The sequence below is a fragment of the Petromyzon marinus genome, unplaced genomic scaffold, assembly GCF_048934315.1.
Source record: "Petromyzon marinus isolate PM22_M1 ecotype Great Lakes invasive population unplaced genomic scaffold, UKy_Petmar_22M1.pri1.0 PM_Scaffold_25, whole genome shotgun sequence".
Lineage (NCBI taxonomy): Eukaryota > Metazoa > Chordata > Hyperoartia > Petromyzontiformes > Petromyzontidae > Petromyzon > Petromyzon marinus.
The window spans coordinates 664,059-684,654 of NW_027423224.1; the positions used below are offsets into that span (position 1 = coordinate 664,059).

General features: G+C 46.8%; 1 protein-coding gene across 5 annotated transcripts in view; it reads left to right on the forward strand.

Moving 5' to 3' along the window:
- The window catches only part of LOC142923045 (ribonuclease inhibitor-like), a 46,897-nt gene that overhangs the window by 20,269 nt on the left and 6,032 nt on the right, over positions 1–20,596 (forward strand). For all 5 annotated transcript variants that reach the window (XM_076063984.1, XM_076063982.1, XM_076063981.1 and 2 more), the window contains 5 exons: positions 2,228–2,314; positions 4,592–4,675; positions 5,520–5,606; positions 11,413–11,490; positions 14,548–14,634. In XM_076063984.1, the coding sequence (XP_075920099.1) occupies positions 2,228–2,314; positions 4,592–4,675; positions 5,520–5,606; positions 11,413–11,490; positions 14,548–14,634 (423 nt within the window). The remainder of the gene's footprint in view (positions 1–2,227; positions 2,315–4,591; positions 4,676–5,519; positions 5,607–11,412; positions 11,491–14,547; positions 14,635–20,596) is intronic.

Below are 20,596 nucleotides of genomic sequence, written 5' to 3' on the forward strand. Positions count from 1 at the left end.
GACGGGTTCCCCAGGACTGGAAGGATGCCCTGGTGGTCCCCATCTTTAAGAAGGAAGACCGCACAGACTGTAACAACTACAGGGGCATCTCACTCCTCAGTGTACCAGGAAAGGTCCTGGCAAGGATTATTCAGGAACGGGCGGTCCTACACAGATGCCATATTTTCTGTCCGTCTGCTACAGCAAACAAGACCTACATCTCTGCTTTATTGACCTGGTCAAGGCCCATGATACCATCAGTAGGCCTGGGATCTGGGTTGTTCTTTGTGCTTTCGGAGTCCCTGACACGCTGCTCACGATCATTAAGGACCTTCATGATGGTGAGCGGGCCCGGGTATAACTACGTGGCCGGGAGTCGGAAACCATTCCCTGTTAACATTGGGGTGTGACAGGGATGTCCTCTGGCTCCAACATTATTTAACATCTATTTCGACCACGTAATTCGTGAAGCCTTCAGTAGTTGTACCGGAGGAATTTCCATCTGGTACAGATACAATGGGAGGCTGATCGATGCCCGGGTGCGGTCAAAGGATGGCTCCCTATTGGTCAACCACGTTGTGTATGCCGATGACCTGGTCATTTCGGCTCACTCAGAGGAGGAGTTGGAGGCGCTGCTGCTGAAACTGTGTGCCATTTAGAGGTCGGGCCTTACCATCAGCCCCACCAAAACGAAGCACCTGCCTGGGTATTTTGTACCATCGGGCACTCCACCCCCACAACTCCCAATCGGTTATGGGGCAGTTGTGGAGAGAGTCGAGAGATTCCCATACCTGGGCAGTGTGCTCATGACCGGCTCCGGTTTAACAGCAGAGGTCTCACTCTGAATCAGTCGAACGGCATTATCTTTTCATTGGTTGCGTAATGCTGTGTGGAAGCTACCTGGTCTGTCGCTCCGCAAGAAGCTTCAGGTCTTCTCGGCCACAGTCATTACCTCCCTTCTCTATGCTTGTGAAATGTGGACCCCCCTAATGAAACATTTTCGCCGGTTAGAAACATTTAGGCTGGCCTGCCTATGATCAATCTTGGGTTTAACCAGGCTGGATTGTGTGAGGAGCTCACAAATCCCTGAAAGATCTGGACAAAGTCCAATCGGTGAGCTCCTCCAGCAGGCAAGGCTGAGTTGGCTGGGCCATGTAGCCCGCATGTCCAATCACCGCATGCCCAAACAGCTTAGGTTTGGCCGGATCAAGGGGGCTAAATGGGGGTGGCACGGGCTAGAGAAGAGATGGAGTGATGTGGTACAGGAGGATGTGCAGCTGAGTGGACTTGCCGATGACTGGTACCAGTGGTGTCAAGATCGGCCTCTGTGGAGGAGGCTCGTGAAGGATGCTACTGGGCAGTTGGAGGCAGTCGCCCACCAACAACAACGGAGGGTGGAGGAGCGACGCTCACAACAACGAGCAGAGCGCCGGGTGGCTAAACCACAGCAAGTTGGCACTGTAGGGGGCACAGGTGGTGCATCAGCCAGTCATCTGAGTCAGTCGACCCGGTGCACCTGGGTCTGCCCCGTGACCTGCCAGCGGGCGTTCGACACTTCACGTGGCCTCAAGGTGCACATAGTCTGGAACAAGCGTCGTGGTGACGTCACCACCACTTAGTGGCGAATGGCGGTTGTTGTTGTAGACGACAAGCGGTAGTGTCGTGATTAGCGCTACGCTGCGCTATGAACCCGGTGTCCCGAGTTCGATTCCTGCTCACGGCCAACACCAGTGACGATTATCTGAACAGGACTTGGACTTCCCCTAGGTCGATTCAGCCTCAAATGAGCACCTGGTGCGATGTGTAAACATCACCACTGGGTAGACAAAGACGGTCGGGCGTGTTGCAGGCCACTCACCTCGTGTGCCGTTCCGGCCTTCATAGGTATTTACTAACAACACTTTCCACTACAGTCTGTTAAGGCTATAAGGGGGATCTTTGTATTTTTTTGGAGACGAGGTCTTGCAAAACAATACCCTTATAAACACAAACACGTTTCAGATTATAAAGGTACAGTGCAGTATAAATGAATGGATAATTGTGAGTAAACTGATATTTGTTAATGCCACAAATATCATATGCTTCTGTGTTATATATGAAACAATGAGCAGCTTTGCTCATGAACGTTTGTGCTGTGATCACGTGCACCGCCATTGTGAGTGTCCCTCACTCAACGCGTGTTTGACTCCGCGGTTCCCGTGGGCTCAGTGAGTCAGCGCTGTCCCTTCTCCCGTCCACCCGGGTTTAGGCTGAGTGAGAACGAGATCAGAGACAGCGGACTCCGACTTTTAGCCGACGGGATGTTGGAGAGAGAAGGGAGTTTGGAGACGTTAGAGTGAGTAATGTCCTGATGCACACACACTTATATAAGTACTGTACAACTATACAAATATATATACATACAGACACAAAACACAAAGATACTCAGTATAGCATAATAATGTTGTATTTTAACGTCGTTTATAACTACATTTTTATGCACTCATCAATTAAGTTATTAGCCACACTTTTTACAGCACTTTTAACCACTATTAAATAACACTACAAATAAATCTTGACTTAAAGCTTTCGTGACTGCAGGAATTCATACTCTTTAGGTCTTTTGGTCAAGGCACGTAGATAGAAAATAATATTTTATTATTTTTATATCTACGTGACTTTACCGAAAGACCCAAAGAATAACAATACAATTACCATTGTCACATTACCTACTATAACTAATGATATTATTTTAAACTATGTCATGTTAATACAGTAGATCGTCGATTATCCAGCGGCTTGGGAGGGAAGGGGTTACTGAATTTTGAAAAACAGATAATCGCATAATTATTTAAAATAGCTTGTTTTTGCACAATCTTGAATAAGATTATGTTTTTAGGTGGTCTGTATATATATTGACTGTTTTAAATAGTTTACAATATAAAAATCGCTTAACTAAATATACAAAGACATAATAAATATCTTGCTGTATACTGACTATTTACTGTACCGCACTCACCACTCCAATCTCGAAGACTCTGCATGGGGTGATGTGCGTACTACGCTCTTGTTCAACAACTTGTGTTAGACATCGACTTGTGTTTGACAACAACAACTTGTGTTTGACTACAACAACTTGTGTTTGACAACAACAACTTGTGTTTGACAACAACAACTTGTGTTTGACAAGAACTTGTGTTTGACAACAACAACTTGTGTTTGACAACAACAACTTGTGTTTGACAACAACAACTTGTGTTTGACAACAACAACTTGTGTTTGACAAGAACTTGTGTTTGACAACAACAACTTGTGTTTGACAACAACAACTTGTGTTTGACAACAACAACTTGTGTTTGACAACAACAACTTGTGTTTGACAAGAACTTGTGTTTGACAACAACAACTTGTGTTTGACAACAACAACAACTTGTGTTTGACGACAACTTGTGTTTGACAACAACAACTTGTGTTTGACAACAACAACTTGTGTTTGACAACTTGTGTTTGACAACTTGTGTTTGACAACAACTTGTGTTAGACAACAGCAACTTGTGTTTGACAACAACAACTTATGTTTGACAACAACAACTTGTGTTTGACAATCGTCGGACTGATGCAGCCTTCAGATCGGTGCTCTGGCAAACGCCGAATTGCACGGAATTTTTGCCGGATTGCACTGCATATTTACTATTTCTATGACTAGTTATTAGTCATGAAAAATGTATTTACGTGCAGTATTGTAATTGTTTAAGTTGTTGTATGTAGTGTATAATGTAATGTAAATATAATTTGACGAGGAAATTGGAGGATGTTCAGAGGAAATTAGGAATGAGAGGATATGGGAAGAGTTGTAGTGGAAATGCCGATATGCAGGCCAGGTGCTAAGTTACCTTGTGCTCAGACAGTTGTCACTGGGGGATTCCTTTCAATTACATTGTGATGAGATGTTCAATGAAATGCTTTCAGATGTGACCGCTTATAGGATGATGCAATATCGAAAATAAATCATGATTATTTGATCTATATATACATACACAGAGATTCTACAAATAGCCTTTAGCAGACTTTTGGTCATATACTGTTAGGGAACACCTAATGAAGACCAGAACGGCACATGAGGGGTTGGGAGGCCAGCACCACACTCAGACAACTAATGTTTACTTACTACACCAGGTACTAATTAAGGCTGAGTCGACCTAGGTGAGGCCCACGGCCGTTTTAGATATTTATCAATGAAGTTATCCGTGAGCAGCAATCGAACCAGGTTTGTGGCTCACTGTGCTAACCACTGCACCACTACTTACCTCGTGCATGCACACATACATGCATACACTAAGACACACATGTACAAAGATGCATAGAGATGGACAAATGTTAATGCACACGTAGTAGACATTCACACACATCACATTAAACCCAAAAACAAAAACCTAAGCAGCAGTTGCTATTTGCAAGCTCCTATTAAAGTTGCCACGAGGTTCATTTGTGCACAATCTCCACAAGCACGACCCTCAACCACTGTCCCATCAACCACCACCTCACCTCACCACCCCTCACCATCTCCCACTCTCTGCCCAGACCCTCCACCCATCCTCTCTGCCCCCACTAATCGTCTCTTCTCTCCCTGTAGGCTGTATCGGTGCTTACTGATGGACAAGTCGGGTTCCTCTCTCAGTGTCATCCTCAAGGCCAACAAAGGTTTGAAGAATCTTGGGTAAGCTCTGCTGTTCGTTTCTCACTTGTGCTCTGTACACGAACTGTGCTAATTGTTGGTGCAACGCTTCGTGAAGTAAACATTGAAATGTAAACCCAGCAATCTTGCTGTCTCTACATGGCAAGGCTGAGCAATATCTTTGTGTACGCCCAAATCACGCAGAATGCACCAAACTGAATCAGAATTGAGCCTGGATAGAGCCTGGATGGGAGGCCACCATGCATTAGTAGGTGCTATGGGTTACAGGAAAACTTTGTGGGCAGTAGAGGGCAGGGAAGAAAAATCTAGAGACATCTCACATTTCCTACACTTAATAACCATAACATTCTTATAATATATTTAAACATTTACGGGAGGCTGGTTTCACAAAAATGCCTGCTTAATCGAGTTCATTTTATAAATATTTTACTGTAACCTCAACACATTTGTTAAATTTAACACGTAGGCTAAACCAATATTCATATTCACAACATATTGTTAGCAGATACATTGATTGTAAACATCTCCCTGTGTTCCTCGATTAAAATGTACTACACTTGTGTGTGATCCTCTGTTGCAACTGTGTTTATATAAACGCAAACACTTTTCATATTATAAAGGTACAGTGCAGTATAATTGAATGGATGATTGTGAGTAAACTGATATTTGTGAATGTCACCTGTTATATATATAAAATGTATAACACAGAAGCATTAAACAATGAGCAGCTTTGCTCATGAACGTGTGCGCTCTGGTCATGTTCACCACCATTGTGAGTGTCCCTCACTCACCGCGTGTTTGACTCCGTGGTTCCCGTGGGCTCAGTGAGTCAGCGCTGTCCCTTCTCCCGTCCACTCGGGTTTAGGCTGACTCTCAACGAGATCGGAGACAGCGGCCTCCGACTTTTAGCGGACGGGATGTTGGAGAGAGAAGGGAGTTTGGAGACGTTAGAGTGAGTAATGTCCTGATGCACACACACTTATATAAGTACACCTAAACAAATATATACAAAAACAAAGATGGCATAATAATGTTGTATTTTAATGTCTGTTATAACTTAATTTTTATGCACTCATCAATTAAGTTATTAAACACACTTATTGCAGAACTTTTAACCACTATTAAATAACAATACAATTACAAATGTCACATTACCTACTCTAACCTATGATATTGTTTGAAACTATATTATGGTAATACAGTAGATAAATTAAATTATCCAGTGGCTTTGGAGGGAAGGGGTTACTGGGTTTTCAAAAACACCAGATAATCGCGTCATTATTTAAAATAGCTTATTTTTGCACATTCTTCAATAAGATCATGTTTATAGGTGCTCTGTATATATAATATTTTAAATAGTTAACGATATGATAATCGCTTAAATAAATATACAAATAAACTAAATAAATATCCTGTAAAACATGACAGTATTTTACTGTACCGCACTCACCATTCCAAAATCGAAGACTCTGCATGGGGTGATGTGTGTACTACGCTCTTGTTCAACAACTTGTGTTTGACAACAACTTGTGTTTGACAACAACAACTTGTGTTTGACAACAACAACTTGTGTTTGACAACAACTTGTGTTTGACAACAACAACTTGTGTTTGACAACAACTTGTGTTTGACAACAACTTGTGTTAGACAACAACAAATTGTGTTTGACAACAACAACTTGTGTTTGACAAGAACTTGTGTTTGACAACAACAACTTGTGTTTGACAACAACAACTTGTGTTTGACAACAACAACTTGTGTTTGACAACAACAACTTGTGTTTGACAAGAACTTGTGTTTGACAACAACAACTTGTGTTTGACAACAACAACAACTTGTGTTTGACAAAAGCTTGTGTTACACAACAACAACTTGTGTTTGACAACAACAACTTGTGTTTGACAACAACTTGTGTTTGACAAATTGTGTTTGACAACAACTTGTGTTTGACAACAACTTGTGTTTGGCGACAACATGTGTTTGACAACAACTTGTGTTTGGCAACAACTAATGCACTCATCAATTAAGTTATTAAACACACTTATTGCAGAACTTTTAACCACTATTAAATAACAATACAATTACAAATGTCACATTACCTACTCTAACCTATGATATTGTTTGAAACTATATTATGGTAATACAGTAGATAAATTAAATTATCCAGTGGCTTCGGAGGGAAGGGGTTACTGGGTTTTCAAAAACACCAGATAATCGCGTCATTATTTAAAATAGCTTATGTTTGCACATTCTTCAATAAGATCATGTTTATAGGTGCTCTTTATATATATAATATTTTAAATAGTTAACGATATGATAATCGCTTAAATAAATATACAAATAAACTAAATAAATATCCTGTAAAACATGACAGTATTTTACTGTACCGCACTCACCATTCCAAAATCGAAGACTCTGCATGGGGTGATGTGTGTACTACGCTCTTGTTCAACAACTTGTGTTTGACAACAACTTGTGTTTGACAACAACAACTTGTGTTTGACAACAACAACTTGTGTTTGACAACAACTTGTGTTAGACAACAACAACTTGTGTTAGACAACAACAACTTGTGTTAGACAACAAAAACTTGTGTTTGACAACAACAACTTGTGTTTGACAACAACTTGTGTTTGACAACAACTTGTGTTAGACAACAACAACTTGTGTTAGACAACAACAACTTGTGTTTGACAACAACAACTTGTGTTTGACAATAACAACTTATGTTTGACAACAATAACTTGTGTTTGACAACAACTTGTGTTTGACAACAACTTGTGTTTGTTTGACAACAACTTCTGTTTGACAAAAGCTTGTGTTACACAACAACAACTTGTGTTTGACAACAACAACTTGTGTTTGACAACAACTTGTGTTTGACAAATTGTGTTTGACAACAACTTGTGTTTGACAACAACTTGTGTTTGGCGACAACATGTGTTTGACAACAACTTGTGTTTGGCAACAACTAATGTTTAGGTTTGACACTCGTCAGACTGATGCAGGCGTCAGATCGGTGCTCTCGCGAACGCCGAATTGCAATGCAATTTTCGCCGGATCGCGCTGTATATTCACTTTTCTATTACTGCAGTTATTAGTTATGAAAAATGTATATAAGTGCAGTATTTTCATTGTTTAATTTGTTGTATGTACAGTAAAACCTTGGATTGCGAGTAACTTGGTCTGCGAGTGTTTTGCAAGACGAGCAAACATTTTAAATATGTATTAATTTGATAAACGAGCAAGGTCTTGCAATACGAGCAGTACGTACAGTATACGCTTTGTCTGCTGAGCGTCACGTGATCACAACTGAGCCAATGGTTCTTCTCGCTCTCTCGCTGCGGGATTGTGGGTAATCGTCTCCCACGCTCGGTCTCAGTCGGCGTGCCTCACTCGTACAGTCAACATCCGTGCGAGTGTATACAGTACTGTTTACTATAGTGTTGTGACCACGTGTGTGTGGGGGGGATGCTGCCCTCCATCTCCCCGCTCCCTGGGGATCCGAGGCTCTCCTCTTCGTTACTCGGGGGAGGGTTACTTCCCTCCGGCTCTCCTACCCTTACCTCTGCTGCTCGAGGCATGGTCCGCGGCTGGCGCTTAGCCACCGGGGTCAGTCCACACACACTCTTAAGTACCCAGGCACCAAGAAACCCGACACCGCTACCTGCCCGGCGCCGCACACCAATCGCATGCGCGGGACTCGGGGTCGGGGGTCAGAGGGCAGGGGCGTCCCCCGCGCGCGTGCGCGCACAGCTAATTGGAGGAGATACCCCGGAGCCGATTTAAAGGCCGTGTAAACAACCGCGCGTGCGCGCAAACACAGGGCACTCCACCAAACAGTTGGGTGTAAATACAGTGCACCCCAGCGATCCGACTCACGACACCCCACCCCACCCTCCTCTTCGCACTCATAGAGACCACACGACACGGTTTATCCTCTACTGACGATTTATTCCCTGCGAATAAACAAACTAAACTACGCGTGTCAATGTGGGTCAGCAGGGCAGGTATAGCCTATCCCCCGGTGGTCTGGGACTCAGTATCTCTTGCCTCTCGCTCCACTTACTCTCCCCTAGTTATCAAGCCCAAACTCACCTCTCTCTTACGTACTTGCGGCTCTACTCTGATGTGCAGGAAGCCATGGAAGGGCGATGCTGCACGTAACCTTCGTGGGGAACGGGGCCTGGCTGTGTTGGGACTTGTCTCACGGACGATCCAATGGCTGGCGCGATCACTCCTCTGATCTTGACCCCTTGAAGAACACGACTGCCCTCACTCCCTGGTTCACCCCCTTTTATTGTCCTCACATCAAAGGCAACGCGCTGCCCGATCACCTGGTCTCCCATCCAATCAGGGCCCCCGGATTTCCCGCTCTTTTGATAATCGGATTCGTGCTCTCTCTGACGTCCGCTTTTTGCCCCTTTGAACAAGCGCACACGTCCTACACGGAGAGGAGGGCCCCATATCTTCCCTGCCGTTCGTTACTCTGCCCCACCCTCGACCTGCCTGCTGACCCGTGTTGAGTGTGGATGTTTTCTATCTGCGGTGGCTCAGCAGCCCCTGTCGTGACCATGTAATTACAATCCAGGTCACGGCGCCGCGGTGCACCTTAGCCTCGGGGTAGGTCGCCCAATTCCCTGGTCGCAGGAAACCGTGAAGCTTGATCCCATGAGGGGCTTCTGGGTGAAAACCTGCCGGCCAGGTGACCTCTCCTCGGGGCTCTACGTGGGGGGTATGCGTGTGTTCAGGTGGGAGTTGGTGAGGGACGAGCAGTGTCGGCCCCGTCGCTCGGAGGTGGCGGCGTCGCGGCCACTGGGTCCGCAGAACGGCTTTGCTGCTGCGGCATCCCAGTGGCGGGCCCGGCCTCGGCGGAGCGGCTTCGCGGCCGTGGCACCACATGTGTGCGTAAAACATTTTTTTATTTTGTGTCCAAGTTTAGTGACTGTTCTTTAGTAACTGTACTGCAATAATGGCCCCAATGAAATCCTCAAAAGGAGGCAAAAGCAAGCGTCATTGGATAGGTTCCTTGTTAAAGTCGCACAATAAGAAAAATATTCTAGTGAGCCAACAAATAGCAGTGATTCCGTTAGTGACAGTGAAAGTCGTCCTACACAATAACCCTCCTCCTCCTCTCCTCTCTCTCGTCTCCCTCACACCAGCCACGATTAAATTTAATTAATAAATTTGATTACTTTATATTAAATTTAAAGAAAAATATGTAAAGGTACAGTATTTTGTATTAATCATGTTTATATGAATATTTTTGGGTTGTGGAACGAATTATCTGAGTTTCCATTATTTTTTGTGGGGAATTTCGCTATAAAATAGAGTGCTTTGGATTACAAGCACGTTTCCGGAACGAATTATGCTCACAATCCAAGGTTTTACTGTAGTGTATGATGTACTGTATATATTATTTGACGCGGAAATGCGAGGAAGTTCTGAGGAAATTACGAATGAGAGGATATGGGAAGAGTTGTAGTGGAAATGCCGATATGCAGGCCAGGTGCAAAGTTACCTTGTGCTCAGACAGTTGTCACTGGGGGTTTCCTTTCAATTACATTGTGTTGAAATGTTAAATGAAACGCTTTCAAATGTGACCGCTTATAGGATGATGCAATATCGAAGAGAAATCATGATTATTTGATCTATATATACATGCACAGAGATTCTACAGAGAGCTTTTAGCAGACTTTTGGCCGTATACTGTTCGGGAACACCTAATGAAGGCCAGAACGGCACATGAGGGGTTGGGAGGCCAGCACCACACTCAGCCAACTGATGTTTACTTACTACACCAGGTAGTAATTAAGGCCGAGTCGACCTAGGTGAGGTCCATGGCCGTTTTAGATATTCATCAATGAAGTTAGCCGTGAGCGGCAATCGAACCAGGTTTGTGGCGCAGTGTGCTAACCACTGCACCACTACTTCCCACGTGCATGCACACAAATATGCAGATGTAGGGGTGTTGCGGGAAGGGAACACACAGTCACATCATGGTGGCTACAACAACGTCCGCTATAGCCCCGCCCCTCAGTGGTGTATGGGTATAAAGGGCAGGGAGCTAGAGAGTTTGGGGCAGTGTGTTGGAGCCAAGAGTGAAGAACCAGTGAAGAAGGAAGGCCGGCTAGATAGACCCTGGGACTCCCCTGACCGCTGTCCTTTTGAGGGCCGGCAGGGTAAGCCAGTGGTGCGGCCCCAGAGCCTCAGAGCCGGAGCCCTTTTAAGGGTCGGTCTGGTTGGTGGGGTGCCGTGACCTGTGCCATGACCAGGGCCAGGTCAGATAGCCTCCTCTAGCACCTGTAGCGGAGGAACTGGGAGGACAGGAATTAGGCCAGATAGCCTAGGGGGTGTCCCAGCGTGTATACGGGTGAAGGGGCCATTACCCCTTCCAGTGTAACCCTTGCCAAGCTTGAATAAACAGTGCTGCCTCTACTCCACCATTTCCGTGTCCCGTGAACCCACTACACATACACTAAGATACACAAGCACAAACACGCATAGAGATGGACAAACGCAAATATACACAAAGTAAACATTCACACATCACATTCAACCCAAAAACCGAAACTGCAGTTGCTATTTGCAAGCTCCTATTAAAGTTGACATGAGGTTCATTTGTGCACCGTGTCCACAAACACGACCCTCAACCACTGTCCCATCAACCACCACCACCCCTCACCATCTCCCACTCTCTGCCCAGACCCTCCACCTATCCCCTCTACCCCCACGAACAGTCTCTTCTCTCCCTGCAGCCTGCGTCGCTGTCCACTGACAGACAAGTCGGGTTCCTCTCTCAGTGTCATCCTCAACACAGGTTTGAAGATTCTCAGGTAAGCTCTGCTGTTCGTTTCTCACTTGTGCTCTGTGCCCTAACTGTGCTAATTGTTGGTGCAACGCGTCGTGAAGAAAACATTTAAATGTCAATATACAATCTTGCTGTCTCTACATGGCAAGGCTGAGCAATATCTTTGTCTACGCCAAAATCATGCAGAATGCACCAAACTGAATCAGAATTCAGCCTGGATAGAGCCTGTATGAGAGTCCACCATGAACTGTAGGCAGTAGAGGGCAGGGAAGCAAAATATAGAGACATCTCAAATTTATCTTCTTTGGTTCTTTCGGTAAAGTCACGTAGAATTATAATAAAATAATAAATTGATAAAATAAAATAACACAATAATATTCTCACGACGTTTCGGCCACAACACAAGCGGCCTTCATCAGGTGAAGGGGGCGAGACTGTCTGGTAGGACAGCGCTGGAGTGAAAGAGCCACGTTCAGATACGGCCTTTAAGCTGTGTGAGAGGAACAAAGCGCCTTGACAAAGGAATTAGCATATAATTTAGCATTGAAATGGCTGAATGATTAGCTTGTGACTGGTCACAGAAATAGCTATGTTAAAAGTTAAAGCATACACACCCGCAGAGGCACCCATTGTTAAAGGGATTAGCATAGAATTTAGCATTGAAATAGCTAAGTTAAGGCATACACATCTTGACAATGGAATTAGCATAGAATTTAGCATTGTGATAGGTGAGTGATTAGCTTGTACCTGCTGCAGAAATAGAGCTTGTACCTGCTGCAGAAATAGCTACGTTAAAGTCAGAGCATACACATTCATCGAGGCCCTTAGTACAAATCAAACAGGAGAATTTAGCATTGAAATAACTAGGCGAATCCAGCATTGAAACAACTGAGTGATTAGCTAGTGACTGGTCACAGAAATGACTACACATCTGAGCTATTCACAGTACTATATAGTGAACCAATAAAAACTAAAATATAAATTATCTTCATGTTATCAATAAACTATATTCTCCAATCAGCTAAGCTACCAACAATAAGTCGTTATATATCACAATGCTATATGGCGAAAAAATGGGTGGATTCTTACCCTCAAATTTCAGCACCACGGATAGCTACGGGCCCCGTTCAGACGGACGAGTTCGTCCATGGTCGGAACAGAGGAGGGGGAGAGAGACAGCTGCGAGGCCCTAGTATGCTCCATATTGTAAAACTATACCATTAACCGTGGTGTGAGAGGTATTAAGAGGCAATGCTGGCGAAAGAGCTGCGGTCTGAAGGTCATCGTAAAAATACAATTAATTAAGAACAGAAATGATTTAAAACATCTTTCCAAATCAAAATTAAATCTTTCCAGTGGTTACTAAGCCTGAATCCATCTTCTCGGTTGAAATTGTCTCTGTGCTTGTATATGTGAATGGCCTCATGAACGAATCTCTCATGGTAGCCGGTTGGTTTGCAAAGAACCTCCGTCTTGGAGAAGTCAATGTCATGTGAGCCCACTGAATTATAACAGTGATCTGCCACGGCAGAGGAGTTCGTCCTACCGTGTTTCAAGTCTGCTTTGTGTTCGCGGATGCGGTCCGAGATATGTCTTTTGGTTTCTCCAATGTAGCTACTACCACAGAGGCACTTTAGTTTGTAAACGCCCGGGTACTCTATGTCTGGAACAGCATCTTTTACAGATGGAACTAAATCACGGATTTTATGTACTGTGTTGAATCGGACCTGGATCTTGTGTTTGTTCAGGATTTTGGAGATCTTTTTAGTGACCCCTGCAATGTAGGGTAAGGTGATGGTTTTGAGTGGCTCCACAAGAGGATCCTTCTTCATGACTGGAGTGATGGCTTTGCAGATTGTGTAGTCGGAGTAGCCATTAACCCTGAGAGCCTGGTGTGCGTGCTTGAGTTCACTGGTAATGTGTTCCTGGTCGGAAATGCATTGGGCTCTATGGTATAGAGTCTTGATGAGGGAGTTCTTCTGGGATGGATGGTGGTGGGAATCCGGTTTCAATTCCGCGACCACATCAATTCCATACACCCAGCCATCAGATTTACCATGGAGGTCGAAAAAGATGGCAAACTACCCTTTTTGGATGTCTTAATTAAAAGAAGACATGATGGTTCAACGAGCCACTCTGTCTACAGGAAAGCTACCCATACAGATGCTTACTTAATCCCTTTAACAATGGGTGCCTCTGCGGGTGTGTATGCTTTAACTTTTAACATAGCTATTTCTGTGACCAGTCACAAGCTAATCATTCAGCCATTTCAATGCTAAATTATATGCTAATTCCTTTGTCAAGGCGCTTTGTTCCTCTCACACAGCTTAAAGGCCGTATCTGAACGTGGCTCTTTCACTCCAGCGCTGTCCTACCAGACAGTCTCGCCCCCTTCACCTGATGAAGGCCGCTTGTGTTGTGGCCGAAACGTCGTGAGAATATTATTGTGTTATTTTATCAATTTATTATTTTATTATCATTCTACGTGACTTTACCGAAAGAACCAAAGAAGATGAATCATTGCAGTCACGAAAGCTTTAAATCGAAATCTCAAATTTAATTACCATAAATGATTATTTCATGTTAAACCATTTACAGGAGGCGGGCTTACCCAAATGTCCTGCTTAATCGAGTCCACTTTAAAAGTGTTTTACTGTAACCTTAAACACATTTCTTTAATTTAACACATAGGCTAAAGCAATATTCATTTTCACAACATATTGTATCAGATATATTAATTGTAAACATCTCCCTGTGTTCTGCGATGAAAATGTACTTCACTTGTGTGTGATCCTCTGTTGCAACTTTGTGTTTATATAAATGCAAACATTTTTCATATTATAAAGGTACAGTGTAGTATAATTGAATGGATGATTGTGAGTAAACTGATATTTGTGAATGTCACCTATTATATATAAAATGTCTAACACAGAAGCATTAAACAATGAGCATCTTTGCTGTGTGTGCTCTGGTCACGTGCACCGCCATTGTGAGTGTCCCTCACTCACCGCGTGTTTGACTCCGCGGTTCCCGTGGGCTCAGTGAGTCAGCGCTGTCCCTTCTCCCGTCCACCCGGGTTTAGGCTGAGTTACAACAAGATCGGAGACAGCGGACTCCAGCTTATAGCGGACGGGATGTTTAGGAGAGAAGGGAGTTTGGAGACGTTATTGTGAGTAATGTCCTGATGCACACATATTTATATAAGTACACCTAAACAAATATATATACACACACATATACGGACACAAAACACAGTATTACTACTATAATAGCCCAGAAATGTGCGTAACGCGCGTGACGTCACTCCGCGTGCCGCACCCCCCCCCCCCCCCCCGTCATTAATAATAAAATGATCATGAGCAGGTGGATTTTTACACTCACGCAGGTCGAGCGGAATTTTTTTTAACGCAGATTCGCTTTAAATTTGACGTTTCTTTATTGAAAGTTAACCAAATAAATAACTCTACGCAGACGTTTCTTTACAGAAAGTGACGGGGGGGGGGGAGCTCCATGTGGAGTGACGTCATCCGCTCATGATTATTGAGGGAGTAGGGGCGGGGTCCACATGAGTGACGTCATCCACTCATGATTATTGATGGTGGGGAGCTCCATGTAGAATGACGTCATCCGCTCTTGATTATTAACGAGGGAGTGGGGGGGCGTGGTCCACATGAGTGACATCATCACCTCATGATTATTGATGAGGGGGGAAGCTCCATGTGGAGTGACGTCATCCGCTCATGATTATTGATGAGGGAGTTGCGTCGTGCGCGTGACTTCACTCCACATGCCGCACCCCCCGTCATTTAGAAGGTCGAGCGGAAATATATATATTTTTCGCAAATTCACTTTAAATTAGACGTTTCTTTTTTTAAAGTGAATTTTATGATAAATTATACGCAGCTCAAAGTGGATTTGGGGTCTTTATTTTTTTCTTCAGCACTTTAAACAAAAGGTAAGTCTAATTTATGCTTCTACATTTTGGTTAAATAGACATTTCTCGGTGATTTTCCAGATATTGTACTGCAATCCAATTTATTGGAACCCCAGCAACCGAAAGCAAAAGAGAGCAGTGAATTAGAACCAATTTAAGGTCAGTTATATACAGTGCTACAGTGAAATGCAGTGAAGTGTTACTGGTAGGAACCTCTGGTTACACCAGCCAACAGGGGATTATTGTTTCCGTCTGTCCGTCGTGCATCCAAAAATGGGAGGGGTGGGGCTGGGTGGAGAGGGGAGGGTGGTGAGGGGCTGAGTGGGGAAGGGCTGGGTGGGGCTGGGCTGGGCGGGGAGGGTGGGGCTGGGCTGGGCGGGGAGGGTGGGGCTGGGCGGGGAGGGTGGGGCTGGGCGGGGAGGGTGGGGCTGGGCGGGGAGGGTGGGGCTGGGCGGGGAGGGTGGGGCTGGGCGGGGAGGGTGGGGCTGGGCGGGGAGGGTGGGGCTGGGCGGGGAGGGTGGGGCTGGGCGGGGAGGGTGGGGCTGGGCGGGGAGGGTGGGGCTGGGCCGGGAGGGTGGGGCTGGGCCGGGAGGGTGGGGCTGGGCCGGGAGGGTGGGGCTGGGCCGGGAGGGTGGGGCTGGGCCGGGAGGGTGGGGCTGGGCCGGGAGGGTGGGGCTGGGCCGGGAGGGTGGGGCTGGGCCGGGAGGGTGGGGCTGGGCCGGGAGGGTGGGGCTGGGCCGGGAGGGTGGGGCTGGGCCGGGAGGGTGGGGCTGGGCCGGGAGGGTGGGGCTGGGCCGGGAGGGTGGGGCTGGGCGGGGAGGGTGGGGCTGGGCGGGGAGGGTGGGGCTGGGCGGGGAGGGTGGGGCTGGGCGGGGAGGGTGGGGCTGGGCGGGGAGGGTGGGGCTGGGCGGGGAGGGTGGGGCTGGGCGGGGAGGGTGGGGCTGGGCGGGGAGGGTGGGGCTGGGCGGGGAGGGTGGGGCTGGGCGGGGAGGGTGGGGCTGGGCGGGGAGGGTGGGGTTTGGCGGGGAGGGTGGGGCTGGGCGGGGAGGGTGGGGCTGGGCGGGGAGGGTGGGGCTGGGCGGGGAGGGTGGGGCTGGGCGGGGAGGGTGGGGCTGGGCGGGGAGGGTGGGGCTGGGCGGGGAGGGTGGGGCTGGGCGGGGAGGGTGGGGCTGGGCGGGGAGGGTGGGGCTGGGCGGGGAGGGTGGGGCTGGGCGGGGAGGGTGGGGCTGGGCGGGGAGGGTGGGGCTCGGCGGGGAGGGTGGGGCTGGGCGGGGAGGGTGGGGCTGGGCGGGGAGGGTGGGGCGAGAGACGTGTTTCACCCGAAGCTCCTGGCCTTACCTCTAAAACTTTATTTTTCTCACCTTTTTTTGGGATGTAATTTCATCAACAGTAAGTGTCTCGCTTTATACACAATTTGTGATCAGATTGTTTGTTTGTTTAGACTTCCTTCGTCCTTCTTTCTTTGTTCTTTTCTGTTTTCACTGTTCAGGGCGCGGCTGCGCTCTCTGCAGTGTACAGGTGTCTTTGTTATCCGCACAATCCTCCTTTTATTTAATAGTTGATTTCATACTCACGCTTTTCTTTGTTTTTATTTCGATTTTGAGTTCCTTTGTTCCTCAAGCAATTTTAGAATTTTGTGGTTTTTCGTGTTTTTTTCCGTTCCTTTGTCTCGTGTGCTTCCACGTGTTACACACACCACGTGTTGGCACTGTACCACACCGGCCGGTGTGAGTGCAGTGCTAACATCCCCTTTAGACCCCTCTTGTTTTGTGCTACGAGCGTGTTTACATTTATTTTTATTGGTGTGCTTAAGTAATTTTACCCTCTCCAGGGGAGCTTTGGGTGGACAGCAGTAATAGTAATTAAGAGAAGGTGGTCATAACACAGGTTTGACCATCTTTATATACATTTTTATATACATTTTTTCGTTTCTTGTTGTTATTTTGTTAATTTTTTTCTTGGCTTTAGAAAATAGAGAGGTTTGCTTTAGTGGTTGTGTGTGACATCTCACACGAGTGAAGATGTCCACTCGACCCGCAACATCGTACGCGAAAGCTACCGCGCCTACGCAAGGCCGGTCTCTGGGGCCTGCAAAGCGCCCACAGCAGCCGCAGCTGAAGCCTCCACGCGAGGCTGGGATCCGCTGCCCGGCTTCCACCGATGTCCCGCTCGAAGTCTACGTGGAAGCGCTGAGCGCCATCGTGCCTGGAGGCTCGATAAAGTATGCCTCCAAGGTGAGCGGAAGGATGGTTTTCTTCATGGAGTCCGAAAAGGTGGCAAATGCCGCCATGGAGAAGGGGCTGACGGTTGACAATTGGCACCTCACCTTAGAGCCACTGTCATCGCCATCAGTACGTGTAATCGTATCCAACGCCCCCCCCCCTCCCCCTACATTCCCGATAAAGACATCCAAGATAACCTGGCTAAGTTGGGCACGCTGACTTCCAACCTACAGCGTGTGCCTTTGGGCCTCAAAAATCCTTCCTCGTGGCATGTCTTGTCTTTTAGAAGACAGGTCTACATGCTGGTGCCCAATGGGCAGCTTGAGGAGGGCTCCTTTGTGGTCATGCATGGAGGAAGGGCCCATAGGCTGTTTTACTGCAGGGACGTGCTAAAATGCAACCTATGCAAAGCAGAGGGGTATATTAAAAACACTGCCCAAAGACAGCAAATGCCCAATCCAACAGTGAGGCAACGGTGGAAAATGGTGCTAAAGAAGCACACCCAACAAGTGACTCAGGAGAGGGTCCCTCACCACGGAGATCACCCGAGATGGCGGTAGACCCCACTCCAACAGCAGCTACTTCCGTGGAGACTGAAGCTCAGCCAGCCACCCAGCCATCATTGACAGCCGGACCTCTGAAGAGGAAATTTATGGAGGATTCAGCTTCGTTGTCTCCAGAGCCAAGTGGGGATGAGGTCAGTCCCTTTAAAGATCTCCCAGGGTTGGAGTCTGACATCGCACCAACGCCTGGGGGAGATGCGGAGAGCACTGGTGGCAAGGACGGGGTCTTCACCATCCCAGATGCCCCTAGAGGTGGGACACGCACAGGGAAGAAGCCCCATGCAGGAACCAAGCTCAAGCGCAGGACGCCTGAAGAAAATCTGGAGCCTGAAATAGAAGCGGGGGAAAACGCAATCTGTGCAGTGACGGAGGAAACAAGTGAAGAGGGCCACACTTCAGACCTCGACGACGCGCCCAGTGAGGCGGCCGAGGGCTGCCAGGAAACGCGAGCGGCCAAGAGCACGGAGGAGCCCAAACAGGACCCAACTGCCCAAACTACGCGGGGTGACCAGGACGAGGATGATGGAGGGCCAATCAGTGGAGGGGCAAGTGGCATCACCCAATAAAGCATCGACGAAGGATACCACGACGACTGAAAATCCTCAAAGCCTGGGGGCTCAGGGGGGAAGCCAAGAAGAGGAATTTGAAGAAACCCTCAGCACAGGGAGTTCAGTGAACCTGACATCTGCTGAGCTGACTGAAGGGGCACCAATATTCTCACAGTCAGAGCTATGGACCTTTTTAGATGAAGTCCATGGCTCAGAAGAACGAGTGACTGCAGCTCTGTCAAGGTGGCGAAATGTGGAGGCAATTATAGCCTCCCTATTCCATGTTGAACAGGATTTCAAGAGACAGGGAAAGTCATCATCTGGGAAGGAAAGGAAGAGGATCAGGTATTTCCTGAGGCAAATAACTACGTGGACACTTAATGCTGCGGATAGCTGCAATTAATATAAATGGGTGTAGAGGTCCACTCAAGAGACACTTTGCGCGTTTTCTCGCAAAAGAACACAAGGCATCAGTGCTCTTTGTGCAGGAGACGCATCTTACAACCAGCGAGGATGATAAATGGGAAACAGAATGGAAAGGTGATTTGTTTTTCAGTCACCTTACTCATTATTCTTCAGGAGTTGCAACGTTATTTGCACCAGGGTTTACACCCACTATAGTTAACCAGGTTGAGGTGGTACCAGGAAGAGCCCTCGACGTAACGATCAAACTTGATGACATTTCTGTCCACCTCATAAACATCTATACCCCCATCAATGATGCGGAAAAACTTATTTTTTTCAATGAGTTACAGGACCATCTCAAAAACATCCCGAATGACGACTGTGATTTTGGGAGGAGATTTCAACTGTACACTCGATGTCCTCGACCGCACTGGCACCGAGCTGTGTAAAAGCGGTGTCCTGAATACCTTGCGGCATGTGTCCACATGTACAGTCTTGTAGATGTGTGGCGGACGCAACATCCAAAGCAGCGAGGTTTCACCTTTACGAGAACCCGAGCTGACAGAACACTGTCACATCTCAAAAGACCTTGAAAATAGTAAAGTGTCGTCCAGTATTCAGGCGGCACCACTGGCCGATCATCGCCTAATACTACTTGAAATGAAAATACGAGGGGTCCCAAGGGGATCGGCATACTGGCATTTCAATAATGCCCTTTTGCAAGACACCCACCTTCACTGGTCTTTTTGGGGTCTTCTGGGTACAGTGGCAGAGAAATAAAGATCGGTTTAATAGCTTAGCACAATGGTGGAACATAGGGAAAGTACACATCAAAAAACTGTGTCAGTTGTACGCCTGGGGAAACACAACAAATATTGACCGATAAATTTGTGAGCTGGAGAACAGGGTCCATATTTTAGAGCAAAGGCGGAAGATTGGGGACGATCCAGGCCTGCTGCAGGAATATGTGGAAACCCTAGAATGTCTAAAAGGGTTGCAGAAAGAAAAGGCAAAAGGGGCATTTGAACGCTCTCGTTTTAAAGATACCCTTGATATAGACTCCAGCTCGACACTTTTCTTCTCATTGGGGAAGCAGAATGGTAGACGCAAAGCCATGGAGCATTTATTTGATGACAAGGGGGTCCTTGTTTCAAACAATAATCAGATAGCTACAACAATAGCACAGTGCTATGAAAATCTCTTCTCTCCAGAGCATATATCCACAGTGGCCCAGAATGAAATCTGGAAGGACCTGCCTACTTTGAGTGAAGAAGACAGGGACCTTCTAGAAGAAGAGGTCGAACAACGCGACCTGGACATGGCAGTGAGTGCCCTGGCCAGGAACAAATCCCCAGGGATTGATGGGCTGACAGGGGAGTTTTATCACCATTTTTGGCACGCCATACGTAAAGACTACAAAGCTGTGCTGGATGAAGCAGTGGAGACCAACATGATGCCT